At 37.1% G+C, this 18,584-nt stretch overlaps 1 protein-coding gene across 2 annotated transcripts in view; it reads right to left on the bottom strand.

Moving 5' to 3' along the window:
- LOC311294962 (galactose-specific lectin nattectin-like) overlaps positions 1 to 17,054 on the bottom strand; it is a 63,979-nt gene extending 46,925 nt beyond the window's left edge. The window contains exons 1-6 of one of the 2 annotated variants that reach the window (XM_084416091.1): positions 16,546 to 17,054; positions 15,965 to 16,032; positions 15,800 to 15,885; positions 14,541 to 14,666; positions 14,246 to 14,357; positions 13,941 to 14,089 (exon numbers count right to left, since the gene is read on the bottom strand). In XM_084416091.1, the coding sequence (XP_084272217.1) occupies positions 13,992 to 14,089; positions 14,246 to 14,357; positions 14,541 to 14,666; positions 15,800 to 15,885; positions 15,965 to 16,032; positions 16,546 to 16,676 (621 nt within the window). In that variant the 5' untranslated portion in view covers positions 16,677 to 17,054 and the 3' untranslated portion in view covers positions 13,941 to 13,991. Of the gene's footprint in view, positions 1 to 13,940; positions 14,090 to 14,245; positions 14,358 to 14,540; positions 14,667 to 15,799; positions 15,886 to 15,964; positions 16,033 to 16,545 lie in introns of those variants that run through there. The other variant, XM_084416092.1, reaches the window with a different exon arrangement.
- Between the last annotated feature and the right edge of the window lie 1,530 nt (positions 17,055 to 18,584).

Below are 18,584 nucleotides of genomic sequence, written 5' to 3'. Positions count from 1 at the left end.
TGCTTGTTAATGATGTTACGTCACATATGCTGACCAATTTTTGTGAAGTTCTGAGTTTTTATTTAGGATTTATAGGCTTTTTAATGTATTTTGACACGCCCATTTTATAAATTACCCTATTACAGCCATCCAAATGCAAAAGTTCAACTTTTTTTTGATAATTATTGATCTAGAGAGTCCAGAGAATTGTCCTAGACTCGTTTGGTTCCGATCGGGCAAAAAACCAGGGACTAGTTCGCAAAAGTAGGTTTTTAACATATTCGTGAATAATTAATAAACTGTTTGATTGACAGCAATGGTTCTAGAGGCAAAGTTGTTCAGCATAAGCAGATCTATCAAATGATATGCATTTTGTGATGATAAGTGTAACACCACGTGATTACAGAGCCATAAAACTCATTAGCGCCAACTAGTGGCCGATTTCTTTCAAAATTCTTACAGACCTCTAGGGCCATGAGCCGAACATGCCCATTGAGTTTCGATCCGATCGGCCTCCGTTACCCTTGTCTAATAGGTGCTCAAACTTCATTGGCCGATGGCGGCCATGTTTTTTGAGATACGCCAATGTCCTCATACACATACATGGCACCTTGGACCAAGACACTGCATACCAATTTTCAAGTCAATCGGACTAACGGTCAGGTGGTTATAGCCTGTTTTATGTTTTTTTCATGTTATAGCGCCACCATGAGGCCAATCACCGCGATTTTTTTACTGTGACCTCAACTTGAGCTCTTACATATGTGTACCGAGTTTGGTGAAAATATCTCATTTCGTTCACGAGTTATAGCCATTTTCGTATAATTAGCTCCGCCTCCTGCGAACGTTTTGATGCCCCTTAGCAACCGTGGATCGAAATTTTACATTTTTTTCGATAATTATTGATCTTCAGACTCCTGTGAATATTTCTGCACTGGTTTGGTTCCGATCGGGCGAAAAACCAGGGACTAGTTCGCAAAAGTAGGTTTTGGACATAATCCAAAATGGCGGGAAAATTTGCATACCGGAAATGAAATCCTTGAGGCCTTTTTTGTTCGGCTTGACCCAAGGATTCCAAAGATATAAGACACTTGAGTCTGTGACAAAGGGTTGATGAGATTTAAGCAAAAATATGCCATTTTTTTGTTTTTTGCACTGTAGCGCCACCTATTGGCCAATCTAGCTCATATTCTCTGAACCTCTCCTCGATTTTTGTACTACCTTCTGGCCAAGTTTCAAGTCTCTAGCACTTACGGTTTAGGCTGCACGATGCGTTTTACGGCGGAATAATAATAATAATAATAAAAATCAGCACAATTACAATAGGGTTTCAGCATTTCATGCTTGAACCCCTAATAATTAAAGCTGCAAGCAGCATTTAGCGGGGTTCAAGCATTTAGGGTCTTTAAGCACATAAGGCAGTTTAGTGAGTTGTCTGAGTTTTTGTTTAGGATTTACAGGCTTTTGAGTGTTTTTTGCCATACCCATTTTCTAAATGATCCTGTTATGGCTACCCAATGGGTAAAGTTAAAGTTTTTTATATAATTAATAATCTAGAGCTTCCAGAGAATTGTACTGCACTGGTATATTTCCGATCGGGCGAAAAACCTAGGACTAGTTTGCAAAAGTAGGTTTTTAACATAATCGCAAGTATTTAATGAACAAATTGATTGACAGCAGTAGTTCTTGAGGCAAAGTTGTTCAGTATGAGGAGATCTATCAAATGATATGCATCACGTGATTACATAGCCGTAAAACCTGTTAGCGTCAACTAGTGGCTGATTTTTCAAAATTCTTACGGACCTCTAGGGCCACGAGTCGAACATGCCCACCGAGTTTCGTTCTGATCGGCCTCCGTTAAGAGTAAACTAACAGCTTTGAATTAAAATGGTGAGTTTATCCTGTTGTAAACATCAACCATGCCTGTTGACAGTTCTCTTTTGTGGGAAGGGAATGAAAAGTTCTCAAATTCGCAGCACAGCCTCAGACATAACATTTATATCCATGATCTGCCATTTTCACTATTGTCCTTGCTTGCTTCTTCACAATACCTGCAGATCTTCTGATGATTCGGCTGTGCAGGTCCACATTAACACTGCCTGGCCTAGAACATGGACTGGAAAATGCAAATTTGGGGGGTATAAATATTAATGATCCTGACTCCAACGTCACAGTCGGTGTTATGGTGGGATTCACTCATTTTTCAGCGGTCTTTTGCAAACAAGAGATTTACACATGAAGGAGGAAACAATGGTGTTTGAGGCTCACGGTATGTCAGTTCCATGTCCAGAACTCTTATCATTCAACTATGCCAAGATAAATACAGTTTTCAATTGTATGGCACCTTTAAAATAGATGATTAGTAATATAATGCTTACTTGGAGTCTGAAATGGCTTTAACAAAAGAAGAAAAATAGTCTTAGATTTCTGTTCATTCTAATCATGTACAAATAAAGTAGCACAATAAGATTCCATTTATTTGAATGCATTAGTGAGTGTGTGATTGTGCTGTGTGTGCAGCGTGTCAATACTAAAAGTGAAGGTGTAGTTGATATCTTTGGTGATAATATCTGTAGTAATCATAAAAAAACAATTAAGAAATAAAGAATTAAAATTACAAATAATATTCAATTAAGATATGAGTTACAATAACATGATTTGCAATAGTAATAATATCAATAATATATGCACAATACACACAGATTAGACTATCAGGTCTGTGTTTTACAAAAACATTAGTATTGCAGCCAATGTGAGTCTGTGGGATTTATAAACAGACAAAATATGATTTGAAATGTTATTTTAATGATTTTATTAAGTTTAAACAATATTTCAAATGGAAAAAAAATGAAAAATAATATTTTAGTGAGCAGAATGAACCAATGAGTGTTCTTCTTCTGGTGGTTAAAATGTAAATGAAAACAATAATACTTAAACAATAATACTTAATACACTAACCATGCTTGAACACACACATGCACACACATTTTGTTGTAGATGTAGATATTTAAAATAAAAGATAGGTAACAAAATGATAATTGCAAATCTCCTCTGTATAACACCATTTTCAGATTTCAAATTAATCACTGAGAGGCAGAATTGTTCAAACTGAGAGCTCAGTAAAAATGAAGTGATAAACTTTGACAAAACATGACTGTGTTATAATAGGTGATTTTCATGCAAGTAATTTTATATAGTCCAAAAACTAACGCAAAAGCACAGATGAAAATATTTTATTAAGTAGAATGTCCTGCAGAGGGCAGGAGAAGACCACTAATTGACTCACTTTCATTTGAAAGACTTTTTTATCCACCAGTAAAACAAAGCAGTTTCTCCATGTTCTTTCCATTAAGCATGCTTACACACACAGACACACACACAAACACAAACACATCCACACACACACACACACACACACACACAAAGACAAATATGTTTTCAATGTTTTTAGGATGTGATATTGTGAAAATATCTTCATCTCCTCATCTTGAACAACTTTGCCTCAAGAATCACTAATGTCAATCAAACCGTTCATAATCATAATAAAAAATAAAATGTATAAAAAATATCATAATAAAAAAAAAAACATCATAATAAAAAAGATTGCTTCTTAAAGCATTTGTTTATTTCCCAATACTGAAGCGAATTAAAAGATCATGCGTAATCCTGCTGCTCCCTCTAGTGGACAACAGTGGTATTATAGCTTACATTTTACAGTTGAAGTGTTTGAATGAATGAATGGGAATTTGTTTTTTTACTTATATCTCAGGAACCAAAAGGCGAAAAATTCTGAAACTCAGAGCATAGATAGTGCTTGAGGAGCCCTGTTGAATGAGACCATCAACGTGTTTTTGGGCGATTGGGGCTGGGAGTTATGATTGTTATAAGGCATATCTGTTCGGGCTATTATCTCTGGAATGCCCAGGGCAAATAACACCACATTTGAATCGAAGCTAGCCAAGGACGCGCCCTTTCCAACGAGCTCTCACACAATGTTCGGGGTGGTCTGGGTCGGGAGTAATGGCCGCTCAAAATCGGGGGTCCCGCGGATTCGCGATGCGCGGGGGGCGCGCTCCCGAGGCCCGCGACGACACGTTTCGATCAAGAGCCCAGAGAGGTCCTCACCATCAAAATTTGAGCGCGCAACGACTTTCCGTTTTCGAGTTATGAATGAATTTGTATTCGGGGGCGTGGCTTAAATGCCGTTACTTTCGTTTCATTTCATTCATTTACTTTCGTCCATTTCCATATCTCAGTGTAACACAATTGTCAATAGTAATACTCAATAGATGAGTTTTGACAAAATGTGATTGTAAATGTTAAAATAATGATTTTATAAAGTCTAAATATGAATTTTATAACAATATTAGGGAGTAGTATGATGAAATGACAGCAGGGGGCAGTAAAATACCACTTATTGGCTTAATATGTCATTATATTCATATAAAATCACCTTTTGAAGAAGTTAAACTTTTTTTCTGATAATTATTGATCTAGAGAGTTCAGAGAATTGTGCTGCACTGGTTTTGAACATTATGATATGAACATTATATGATGATAGAAGACACCATTTACAGCAAATACAGGCAATTTACCATAGGAAATATATGGTTTTAAAGCGTTTTAACAGTTATAGCGCCACCTATGCTCCGATCTCCATAAAAATGTCCATGCTTCTTTAGCATGTTCTGACACATATGCTCATCAATTTTTGTGAAGTTCTGAGTTTTCATTTAGGATTTATAGGCTTTTTAGTGTATTTTGCCACGCCCATTTTCTAAATGACCCTATTACAGCCATCCAAATGCAAAAGTTCAACTTTTTTTCGATAATTATTGATCTAGAGAGTCCAGAGAATTACCCTAGACTGGTCTGGTTCTGATCGGGCAAAAAACCAGGGACTAGTTCGCAAAAGTAGGTTTTTAACATGTTTGCGAATATTTAATGAACAGTTTGATTGACAGTAGTGGTTCTTGAGGCAAAGTTGTTCAGCATGAGCAGATCTATCAAATGATATGCATAATGTGACAATAAGTTTAACACCACGTGATTACAGAGCCATACAACTCGTTAGCGCCAACTAGTGGCCGATTTCTTTCAAAAATCTCACATACCTCTAGGGCCATGAGTTGAACATGCCCATCGAGTTTTGTTCCGATCGGCCTCCGTTAACCTTGTCTAATAGGTGCTCAACTTCATTGGCCGATGGCGGCCATGTTTTTCGAGATACGCCAATGTCCTCATACACATACATGGCACCCTGGACCATGAGACTGCATACCAATTTTCAAGTCAATTGGACTAACGGTCAGGTGGTTATAGCCCTTTTCATGTTTTTTTCATGTTATAACGCCACCTAGTGTTCAATCGTCGCGATTTTTTTACTGTGACCCCAGATTGAACTCATACACATGTGTTCCGAGTTTGGTGAAAATATCTAATTTCGTTCATGAGTTATAACCATTTTAGTAAACTGGCTCCGCCTCCTGCGAACGTTTTGACGCCCCTTAGCAACCGTGGATCGAAATTTCAACTTTTTTTCGATAATTACTGATAATCAGACTCCAGAGAACATTTCTGCACTGGTTTGGTTCCGATTGGCCAAAAAAACCCTCTACTAGTTTGCAAAAGTAGGTTTTAGACAAAATTCAAAATGGCGGAAAAATTTGCATACCGGAAATGAAATTGAAGATATACATTTTGTCCGTCTTGAGACAAGGATTACAGTGATATAAGACACTTGAGTCTGTGACAAAGGGTTAAGGAGATTTAAGCAAAACCGTGATTTTTTTTGGTTTTTGGCACTATAGCGCCACCTATGGGCCAATCGGGGTCATACTCTCTGAACCTCTCCTCGATTTTTGTACTACCTTCTGGCCAAGTTTCAAGTCTCTAGCACTTACGGTTTGGGCTGCACGATGCGTTTTACGGCAGAAGAATAATAATAATAATAAAAATCAGTACAATTACAATAGGGTTTCAGCACTTCGTGCTTGAACCCCTAATAATAATAATAATAAAAATCAGCACAATTACAATAGGGTTTCAGCACTTCGTGCTTGAACCCCTAATAACAGCATCAAGACACTAAATCTTGTCAGAAAAAAAGTGCTTAATGATATTTTGCCTGGTAAGAGTTCCTTCTTTAATGGCTATACTATTTTTTCCACAGTGCTCTGTACATAAGGTCCCTTAAAATACGGAATCGTCCCGTATTTACAAGTAAGATGATGCGTCCCGTATCAAATCAATAAGGGACGGGATTTGTCCCGTATTTTTCATTAGGCCCACACATAGTTGAATAAAAACATAAGGATTTTGCAGTATGGATAATACTAATAGCAAATATAAAAATATCAATTTCACAATAAGTAGTGAGAAGCTCATTGCATGATTGTATTTTAGCGTCTTTGTTTCTATAGCGACGGAGTTTTATGCACGAACATCATGCCATGATGTAGCCTACATAATTTTTTTTTTAAACCTGAATTTAAGTTTAATATACAAACTGATCACAGCATTCAGATCACGCAGTTGTCACTCAAGTGATCATTTATATTTAACTTAAATTCAGGGTTTTTTTTTTTTTTAAATAATAATAAATTTGTACAGACCAAAACGCACCATGCGCGTGACGCGTCCAGTCCAGCATGCGCGTCCAGTACGTATAGAGCATCACAGTCCCGCCCACAGCCGGTTCCGGAAGTAAAAATTCAATACAATTTCTCCATTGACAGTTGGGATATAAGCCATAAAAACGTAACCATACATGGTAGACTTTAAACCAGCCACGGCTGTATTAAGCGATTGTATATGCTCATATAACCGCCAAAAGTTCATGGGGCAATAACCTTGTTTTGGGATAAATGCCTTTTATTCGCGATGTCTCGGAGAAGTACTTCATTACCCACAATCCTGAACAATCCCACAGTGATGCATCTGATTGGTGGAGCTCGTGTAACTGTCTGGTTAAACCCCGCGAAAGTCCGTGAAGACTGAAGATCATTAAAAAAAAAAAAAAACCTGTGTTTGTTGCGTTTTTTGCACGGTAGACTTATCAGTGCAATCATGATCTCCTTGGCTGCCATGATGGCTTTTTTCAAGGAGGAAAACAAAAGTGTTAAAGGGGGTGAAAACCACTTAAAATCGGGTCATGTAGTTGAGTGTAGCGTGTCTGAGGGTCAGCTTGTGGGTTTTGTAAGGGCCAGCATGAGGGACAAGACTTACAAAGTTGTGGTGAGTTTTGCAGGGAGATGGCAACGTTAGTTAGCATTATCGTTCACTTTAGCTAGGCTACTGTAGCCTCCATATGGTATGAGTCATATCAAGCATTTTATGATGCCACTGTCAAAACAATATTTAGCTTAGGCATACCTCTTCATGCATTTACTGAACATTTGTGTAATAATTTATTCATGGCAAGTTAATAAACTGAATATGATGCACTTTCTGGTTTGCTGACCATCACTGTTTAATTTTCACTTGTTGTAATTAAGAAAATACATTAAATGTTATTACAATTAAGGATGAACTATAACTTCATGAATAAAATGAGCATGGACCACAAGTGGGAAATTGTTGAGGCATTTGTCAGCAACCTGCCCGTGGGCCGCTGAAACTGATGAGCAGAACGCCGCGGACCGCCAAAACTATTAAACCTTGTAGGCTGTTGGTGACCCGGCTACCGGCAGTTTCATAAACACGTCCAGACACACAACACAACATGCTAGACATTACAAATAATTGTAAAGTAGGCTAGAATGCATGCTACATGTTTTGGAACCTTTGAACAAAAACATCTTCAACCTGTCCTGTCAGCAGAGTGTCCTGTAATATTGAGAACAGGCGCGCTCAACTCCCAAATCATTTATGGGTGCGAGTAATAAAAAAAGTTATCAAAAATAAAGACGAAAAACCGCACTCTCAAGGTATAATTTCATGAATTTATTGTAACCATGTCAACACAGACGCGTTTCGACCTAAGCCATCATCAGTGTGTAGCAGAGTGTCCCTGTGTCATAAAGGGCTTTGAAATAAACACACAAACTACACACTGAACACACGCTAAACCATCTCATTAAACATGTCTTTTCACAAAATAACCCTAACTGTTAGCTGCTAACGTTATCGTTAACCACTTTTCACACACGCACACAATATAAAATACACGATAAAATACACGATGATAAATATAAAATTCAATACACAATACCTATAAAACACTATTATTTACACGATTACTACTGAAATAACTGCTATAAACTGCACAAGAAAAAGTTCGCGTGGCTGTGGTCAGATTTGAAAGTCGCTCTAAAGGCTCTTTCGCGGTTGTGGCTTCAGTCGACTTCAGTGAGGCGCGGTGGTTTATGGGATGAGTAGTTCCTTCGCTCGGAAATGAAAATATGTACCCAGTCTTGTACCTTTGACTTTTTTGGGATTTTCTCGTCGTTTTTTAACTCGAAACGATATTTTGTATGCCTATGAGTTCAGCCGTAGCTGGTTATCCTCAGACATGCTCTAAAACTCTTTAAATACGGATTTTCCAAAACGTCAATGGGAGAAATGAATGGGAAATTTACTTCCGGAACCAAAGCGCTCTCGGGCTGTGGGCGGGACTGTGATGCTCTATTGGATCATCCAACTACGTCATCGTGCTACAGGCTGCAGCGAGGGGTGTCTCGATTTTAATTTCTGCCCTGACTTGACGTCATGACGGGGCAGGATATACCATATATGGACACCACAGACCTATGCTGCAGGAAGCCCGCCCTGCCCCTCTCCCCCTCATATTCAGTCGCGAAAGATGCAGAAACGTAGTGCACACGTGAGTTGCTCTGTTGTTGACTGCCAGAATCAACATGTAAATGTGTTTTCTCTCACAAGAACGGACCAAGCTGTCAGGGACCAGTGGATTAAATTCTTTTTTAATTACGCGGTTCCTACAACCCTCCCCACTAGCTTAACGTTAGGTATCTGTGCTAATCATTTTACGCCGGAATCGTTCACAAATTTGGGGCAATATCAGGCGAAGAATTGTATATATGACAACATATAATTGTATAGATTTTTTTTATAGAATAGATAAGGATAGCAAGTAAGGATTCTTAGTTTTCACTGTATGAATTAGATATACACTGATTCTTGTTAAAGCTACACATTTTTTTTATTATTATTTATTATTTTGCGAAAATGTGATTTTCTCAGCTTTTTGCTCATGGTGCTTTTATGAAACTTTCCAACATTCAAGTGTTGATAAAAGACGCACGAAGCTAGAATAAAACATTATTGAAATTGTTGAACACCATGAAATTGTGAAAATGACCAAAAACACCTTTTTTATTTTTTTTACACTGGCGAGAATGTTAAGATAAAATTGTTGGTAATTGGATGATGATTAGAATATGAATATCATATTTTAAATTTGTCATTTTTGAACAGGGTCAATTAAACATTAAAAGAAAGGGAGAGATATCAGAGTTCTTTTTTTTAACAACTGTTTGAGTTTTATTTTTAAAGTCAAGAAAAACAAAAATACAAAGCAAAAAGCAACAATACAAATCCAGAACCCACCCCATCCCACCCCTGGTAGACTTCAAGAAAATAAAACTCAAATACAGACATAGAATGTCAACAACAACAACAACAACAACAACAACGCTATTAATAAAAAAAATAAAAAAAGATAAATGACATAGATGTTAAAAAAAGTTAACACAATATCAAAAGCAGCATGCCATAAATTCACAGTCTTAACATTGGATCCATGTATACGACGAGAAGTCGAGAGTTCCATTGATATAATGTCCAGCTAAGACACTGTCCATGTTCATCTGTCCATTGTGTGAGGAGGATTCCAGCGGTTAACTAACATTTTTTTTTTTTTTGCCGCTGTGAGAACGATTAACAGTAAATATCTTTGTTGAATGGATAAGGTAAGGTCCCTAAAGTCGTTCAAGAAAAAAAAAACATGTGGGGTCAAAGAAATATCAGTGTCCAACAGATATGATAAGTCCTGTGAGAGCTGGGTCCAAAAAGGTGAGAGAGAGGGACAGTCCCAAAAGAAGTGTAAGTACGTGCCTTGAGATCCTTGAGAACAAAGATTGCACATGGGAGAGGAGGATAGATTCATATAGAAACGTTTCATAGGAGTCAAATAAACCCTATGTAGTAATTCCCAGTGTATCATTTGGTGATTTGGGTTCTTTGAAGACAGCTTAAACATCCTCCATACCTGATCCAAAAATAAACTGTGCATCTTCATTAAGATCCTTGGCCCAAACATTTGTAATAGATAAGGGTTTGTATGAGTGCTCAAGAAGATACGAATAAATAACCGAAACAAAAGAGGGAGATCTCTCAGAAGGAAGGATTAATTTTCGCAGTGGGTGAATAGGTAAATGGAAATCCCAAGGCACCCCTTATTTGCAAATACATATAAAAAGATGTACCTTGTAAATTATATTGAGCTTTAATGTTCTGAAATGAGTTTAGACCCATATCGTCATAGATCTCTCCCAACGTGTTCACTTTTTTTGTCGTCCATTGCGGACAATAAAAAGGGACCTTGCCAGACAAAAGATAGTTATTACGGAAAATAGGTGAATGCCTATGCCAGATTGTAACTTGATGTGTTTGCTTTTCGACTTCCCTCCAAGTGGAGAGAAGATGAGTTACAATAGGACCAAACTGAAATTTACACTGCCTCAGTGGAACCCCAGAAAAAACAATATGCTTCAGTTCATAGGGATACACAATCGCTTCCTCGATTGCTCTCCATGACACAGAGGTATCCGGATCAAACCAGACTGATAAAGGGCGGAGGGTAAAGTCTTGTGCATAAAGTCTAAAATTAGGGAGAGACATGCAGGCCTCCATGTAATCTTCCACGCTGTAAGGTAGTCAGCTTGATTCGAGGACGTTTCCCATCCCATATATAACGAGAAACGCATGCATCGAGTTTATTCCAGAAGCCAGCAGGTGGAGAAAGAGGAATCATAGATGAAAAGAAATTAATACGTGCAAGCACATTAGTTTTAATTACAGATATACGAGCATGAAAAGAAGTAGGGAGACGAGACCAATTCTCCAAATCTGAGGACATTTTTGCTAAAACACTATTCAGGTTTTTCGAGATAATATCCTGCAGGGATGGAAAAATATCTATCCCCATGAAGGATTGAACCACTGGAGTAGATATGGATAGGGGCGTGGACTCAATTTTAAAGTTGAGGGGGAGTAAACATGACTTGCTCCAATTCATTTTAAACCCAGAGAGGGATCCAAAATCGTCAAATAAATTCAACACCTGAGGGATAGAATGTGACGGTTTCTCCAAAAACAATAAGATGTCATCAGCAAACAATGAAATATGATGGTGTGTGTTCCTTATTATTATTGGGGAGATAATTTCAGATTGTTGGACCGCTTGAGCTAAGGGTTCCAAGGATAAAGCAAACAACAAGGGAGAAAGCGGACAACCCTGACGAGTACCTCGCTGTATAAAGAATGGATTTGAACAAACTGAACCTGTAAGAACAGTAGCTGCTGGATTGGTGTACAGAATTTTAATCATGTTTATGAATCTTGATCCTAAACCCAGTTGCTGTAGAACCAACCACAAATAGTTCCATTCTAGCTGGTCGAAAGCTTTCATCGCATCCAGAGATAATACTGTGCAAGGGGAAGTCAACATACCCGCTGAATTAACAATACGACATAGCCTGCGCAAGTTATCCGAGGCGAAACGAGATTTAATGAACCCTGTCTGGTCATAATGAACTAATCTATTCATAAATCTCTCTAAACGTCGGGCCAGCACTTTTGCATACAATTTAACATCCGTCCCTATCAAAGAAAGTGGCCGATAGCTAGAACAGGAAGTCGGATCTTTATCTTTTTTTAAAAGGAGAGAAATAATAGCTATATTAATCGATGAGTGAAATGCACCTTGAGAAACTGAAAAATGTATCATATCCAACATCAGAGGGCCTAAGTCAGACCAGAAAGCTGTATATATTTCGATTGGAATACCATCTGTGCCAGGGGATTTCCAGAGTTCTTTTTAAATAAGCACAAACATAGTCCAGTCATTTTATGAAAAAAGGTTGAACAAATTGCAACAGAAGCAAACTCAAAAAAAAATTGTATCCTCATTATGTCCCGAGTAAGGAAAAAAAAGTCCAGAAGAATCCCAAATAAGGGGAAAGTTTTGAATCCCCAGAAACAGTTTTAATTTTTTTAATTTCACCTGCCTTTTGTCTTCTGCATTCTCCTTACCATTGTCTCCTGTTCTTCCCTCAGACTCGTCCCCCACAGCCCCAGCCCCAGCCCCAAACCCCAAAGCCTAAATGGGTTCCATTTTAACATTAAGTATTTTACTGTTATGTGTCAACAAGACATGTTCACTTGGCTAGACCCAATGTTTAGATCTGTTGTGGTATTTATGCAAATTAGCACATACATAATTAGATTATGCACCGTTTGTCCATCTTAACAAACAATAAAAAAAAAACTTGGAATACATTTTTTGTTTGTCTTGCTGCAAGTAATCAACTCAGTAATTTTCATGTTGATATCTAAAGGTTAAAAATTTTACCCCATTCACGTGAGAAAAAAAAAAAAGAATGAATAGGCGTATGAATAGGCTATATTTGGGTCTTTTTCGAAACATTGCCCTAATGGGATTCTTCGGTAATGTGTGTGTGTGTGTGTGCACGGTGTACCCCCGAAAGTAGCAGTGGCCACCCCCTGGCCACCCCATGTATAAAACTCTAGTTCCGCCACTGGTCATACACCTCGCCTATTATAATGGCAATTTTCCTACAACAGCATCAAAGGCATAAGAAACATTCAAAGGCAGAATTGTAATAAAGAGAAAAGTTTATTCTTTGAGGATTCTTTTCACAAACTGCAGCTACCCAGTTCGGAAAACAAAATACCTACAGACTAAACAATGCACAGACAATTACAGTTTCTTGGCATTCACTCCTCCTCCCCAGCTCCTTGTAACCCTATCTTGAGACTGGTTTGAACTGGCTTTTCCCCCCTTCGCAGGTCACACTGTTCTTTGTCCCTGAGACACCAAAAGTCCTTCATTTATGACCCAAATTGCCTCCTGTTCCTCTCAGGACAGGGCCTGGTGTTTTATTACTTAAACCCCCCCGTATTCCTTCAACCCCCCCGTATTCCTTCAACCCCCCCGTATTCCTTCAACCAAACTCTTTCCCGTGCTCAGGCGTTTCACTATTTTCCTGGCCATCGGTTTTATTGGCCCACTCTTTCCTGTCTCCCTTCAGCTGCTAGAAAACCTCACAGAAACATGATTAAATGGAATTAACAGCTAGAAAAACAAATGAATATAAGAAACACTACATTTTTCCACAACACCCATCAAGTGACATTATCACTACTTTCCACCATACACCACGCCTATCAAGTAAGGGTATTGTTGGCAGTGGAAAAGCTAGCCAATTCATGGTTTTCCGACCCGAACCATACCGTACCACTCAATGGAAAACGAGCCATTAGACTTCTAAATCTAATCACATTCAAGGAACATACACACAGCAAGAACCAATCACAGCCGTTCAACGGCTCTGAAACCAATCAGGATTAGTCACGTGTGTTATTCGTATTTTTCAAATTTAAACAAGTAGCCTACAACATATTTTTGGACAACATTTAAAGATCTTTGGAAAATGTATCTATATGCAATTAAAATAATATGTTCATATCCTTGTGGGAATTTCAGTAGTAAAAACATCATGTAATGGACAACAGCCTAGCCCTTAAAGGTGGTATCAGTGATTTCAGGCCCAAAAATATATATATATTTTTTCCTAACGATCCACTAGCTGCCCGCCCCATAAGCATGCCGTCAAAAAAAACACGTCTCTGTAGGCAGCCTAGGCTCTGAGATCTGCACGCAAAACAAATGGTTTCACCAAACACTCAAACACAAACACTGTCCATTTATTTATTTTTATTTCACGTTTTTAATGTACAATATTATACTAATATAATACCATGGCTCCTCCACGGTCCATCCCTTGCTTTTCACAGATATAGGAGAATGAGATTGAACAGGGCACATCGTTCCAGCAACGGTTAGCTGCAAGGTGGAATATTGAAATCAGTTATTCTGATCACATGGTGTTGTTAGAATCACAATAAAATAGATTTCATAAATAGCTACTGTTGGATTTTAGATTATAACTGAAAGTATATATAAAAAGTAAAAAAAAAAAAAAAAAGACTGCATTCTTACAACTAAAGTTGATCTCCAAACAGTTCTCGGGAACACCAGCATTGTTAGGTTCTCCAGCACACCAGTTGGTATACAAAAACAGAGATCCATCACTCCATAACCAGCGTCCTTCCTAAAGAGTGAAGAGAGTGAAGACAAAGAGTGCACTACTGTTGTCAGACTTCAGGAAGAAGCGGATTAAGGCCAGATTTGAATTCAAACCATTTTCATTAGAAACTTTTCACTAAAATTTCTGCTTTAAACAGTAAATGCAGACAAACAAATAGGTATCTTTAGGACATACAATTGAACTTACTTGATCAGCATCATTAGCACCAATCCAAGAACGTGTGGAAGGAGAAGGCAACAGACTCAGCAGGAAATCATTTTCCAGTTTATCAAGCACAGATGCAAGAGTCGCACCAAGACTTTGACAGTTTCTCTAAAGAGACAGATTTTTTCATTGTCAATACAAAACCAATTCTTTGTTAGAATAAAGCAAAGTCTGATTTACTTGATAATGAATTAAGTTCATTTTACTGCTACTGCTCTGTACAACTGTTATCAAGTAAAATCTACTTAATATTGGGCTTAAAGTTAGTTTGACATTTAAATTATACTTAACATTTAATTGAAGTACTTACGTAAATATTACTTTATATTTAATTTCACATGTAGAATTAAGTAACATCTACTTAGACTTTAGTAAATTTAACTTTTTACTCTGACAATATAATACTGAATTAAAGCACACATTTAAAGTGTATGCTTTTAGAAACATTTTAATACAATAGATATTGAATAGATTACATATTGAATCTATACATTGAATCACCTGAACACCTGTTTTGTTTACTGTGTTTTTACTCTGGTAAAAGTGCCCATGTGACGTTGTTTGTGCGTCGTGACTTGTTAAGTTTCGCTTGACTAAACAGGAGGGTGGGACCTGCTGTATCCAATAAAGAGGTATTAGGCGTGTATAAAATAGGTTAGTGCACCGCGGCAGCAGTCCTCATCGTGTAAACAATGCTTTGAAACAATGGGTATTATGAAAAGCGCTATACAAATAAATTTGAATTGAACACCTCAATACTTGGTTGGTACACAATGACGGTAACTTTCGATAGATTGTTTGAGTGATTGTGTAGTTGAGTAGAAAATTAATTCAGATTATACAAAATGCAAATTACTAAACCTGCCAACAAAAGCGATGATTAAAAAGGTGTAAATACAGCTGAAAAAACAGTGAAGTCAACATTATTAATTATTCATGCCACAGTGCATGATGGGAACACCAGTATTATAAAAGTTGAATAGGTTTTACTTATTTTTATATTGTTGATATTTAAGATATTATAGAATTGACTTTGTCTTGCCTGAACTTAACTTTCCCCATGTAGAAATTATATTAGTTTTTTTCTGCAGCATTTACTTCACTAGAGAATAATTTTTATCAGTTTAAATTAATAATTTGATACAACACACTTATTGCGTACATGTCTTTAGACCTGTCTTTTAGATGTAGTTAAAGACACCTAATATAAAGTGTGACCAAATCTTGTTGTAACACTTTACCTCTGCTGTGATCCAGTTAGTCGGATCAGAAAAGTATTTGTAGCATCGGAGTCCAAATTTCGTCCAGTCAGTGGGGCAAACTGTGTCTAATAAAAGAAATATTGTACGTTTCCAAAAAGGTTTTAAAACAGCAAGGATTTTTACTAAATAAAATGTCTTGGTTACCTTCTGTATCCCCCATGGAGAAGATGATGAAAAGAAGCAGACAACATTTCAGCATTGCCATGATGAACCTGAAGGAAAAGTGAAATGTCTGCATGCACTCATACGCTGCACACTGATATTCTCAACACATTTAAACACAAAGCACAAAAATACTAAAAAACATTTATTCAGAACTCCGGTTGTTAAAGTGTTGCCGTCAGAATCTCAGAGGAAGATTTTGTGAATAGCCAGAGCCTGTGTAACACCAGAACAGTCTCATATCAATTGAATGAAGATGGATCATATTTATACACATAATATCAGGCAATAACATCCAGGTTTCCTGGGCAAAGATCAAACTTTACCATTTCTGGCATATTAGTTATAGATTTATAGTAACAATTAAGATAGTTCAATTGTTAAAACACGTGCATGTCTTGAGTTTAAAATCTAGTTCTTCACTGAAAAAAAAAACTTGGAAAAAGTTTTTGCACTCATATTATTTAAGGAAATGTCACATGTACTGAATTAACAAATTAAGACAAATTAACAAAGTAAATTTAACTTGGCCAGTTAGAGTTTGTGGAGTAATTTTTACTTACTCAAGTATTTCTGAAAGCAACCCACGTGTAGCAGCACAAACAGCCTTCTTCAGAGTGTGCTTTCCAACCAAACAATTTCCTCTTTTATGTGTGCTAATTAGAAACACCTGAGTGACATAATACATGCACATACAGAGAAAGTCCACTAGGTGGCTACATTGCAAATTGAATCCAAAGACCAAAAAAAAAAAAAAAAAAAACTATTATGATGAAAGACAAAAGTAGGCTAGACACAGAAAGCATAAATCACAAAAAAGGACTGAAGTCTATTTCTTCATTCAACCCAGGGTATACTGTGGCCTGTAGCTCATAGAATGTTTCTCTCTGTAAAATTTACTTTAATCGGTCACCACCCCGAATACTCTTTTTAATCATTTGTAAACCCTCAACCATTAGGGCTTCTGGATTATATTGAGCACATTTTGGAAGTGTTTTGCCATAGGGTAATCTAAATGAGCTTTTCTAATGGCATTTTTATGCTCCGATACTCTGTCTTTAAGACGTCTCTTGGTCCGGCCTACATAAAAGCATCCACATTTGCATGATAACCTATATACCACAAAAGTAGTATTGCAATTAATGAATGCTTTTATGTTGTACATCTTATGTGTCTTGCAATTACAGAATTATTTGCCTTCTTTAGAACAATGATTACAAGACCCACATTTGTAAGTACATTTTAACTGTCTGTAAAGCCAAGTAATCTGTTTTTTGGCAGGAAGATGACTAGGTACTATCTTGTAGTGTGAAACTAATTTTTGGAGATGCAGAAAAAACTTTAAGAACAGGATCACTCTTGTACAGTTTCTGTGTGATAGCCCCTTTCCTAAAAATTGGTTAGACATGACTTTAGCTTGCACTTCATATTCATTATCGGTATCACAAATACGTCTTCTCCAACAAGTCTCCATACACAAGTTCATGTCGGTATTTGTTCTAAAGTGGACAATGGTTCTACCCTCTCCAAAATATTTGAATATCATGTAAAAGTTTATTTATTTCCATAATTCCATAAAAAAACGTTAAACTTCTATAGATTATAGATTCAGGGCCCACAACTTAAACGATTTGAAGTATTTAGTTGTTTATTTGTACATAATTTGGGCTTCCAGCTCATAAAACCCACGGAAACAGGATTTCAAAACATTTGAATATTACATGAAATCACACAGTAATACCATGGTCATTGAACCAGGTTTTGGTTCTTTTGGCAGTGTGGGCAGTTGCAAATCGGTCCTTGCAATGAACCACTGCTTCGGAGCTTGTATCATTATGTCACTAGTCACGTGAAAATGACTTCTGAAGCAAACACACTGGTTCACTCCTGTAGTGAACCACCTGACTGCTTCGACAGCCCAACCCAGTGTTGACAGGTTTGAAACCTGGCGGCTGTATTTCTTTTAAAAGTGAAGCCAAACCATGGCAACACCGTGGGTTGTAGTAGTCGGTGTCTCTAAAGCTGGTGAAATTGTTTTTAAAAAAAAAAAGAAATTGCCTTTCACCAAAGACTGTGGAGAAAAAAATATTTCTGAATAAAACCATACGTCCATATTTTCATACTGTCTATGGCTCCGAACCACTGATTCAAAACAAAAGATTTGGAAATGTTTAGAAGCTTCATGAAGCAGTGTTTTGAAAATGCCCATCACCATACAGATTAATGAATGTGGTTACTCTGTATCATCAAAACAAGGTCAAAAGTCTCAGAAGTTGAAATGCTCTTCCAGTCTTTGATCCCGTCTTTAAAGATGTAATATCTGTAATGTTTATGATGATCAGCTTTGACTCTTTTATTATACCCTTAAATTATGTATGATAGTTCAATAAGCACTATTTAGTTTTCTCTTCAATTCTACAGGGATTTATTGGTGTGACATAGTTATACACTTGTATTTGTGGTGTTGCTGCATACAATTATAGCCTACAACAAAATTAAAAAAAGCAACATAACATAAATTAAGAAAAGATACAAAACAACAACACTGCAGTGGAAAAGAAATGTAAAATGGATGACATTAAAGAATAAAATGAAATATTCA

Source organism: Rutilus rutilus (genome assembly GCF_951802725.1).
Source record: "Rutilus rutilus genome assembly, chromosome: 8".
Classification (NCBI taxonomy): Eukaryota; Metazoa; Chordata; class Actinopteri; order Cypriniformes; family Leuciscidae; genus Rutilus; species Rutilus rutilus.
This window is presented reverse-complemented; position numbering and strand designations above follow the sequence as displayed.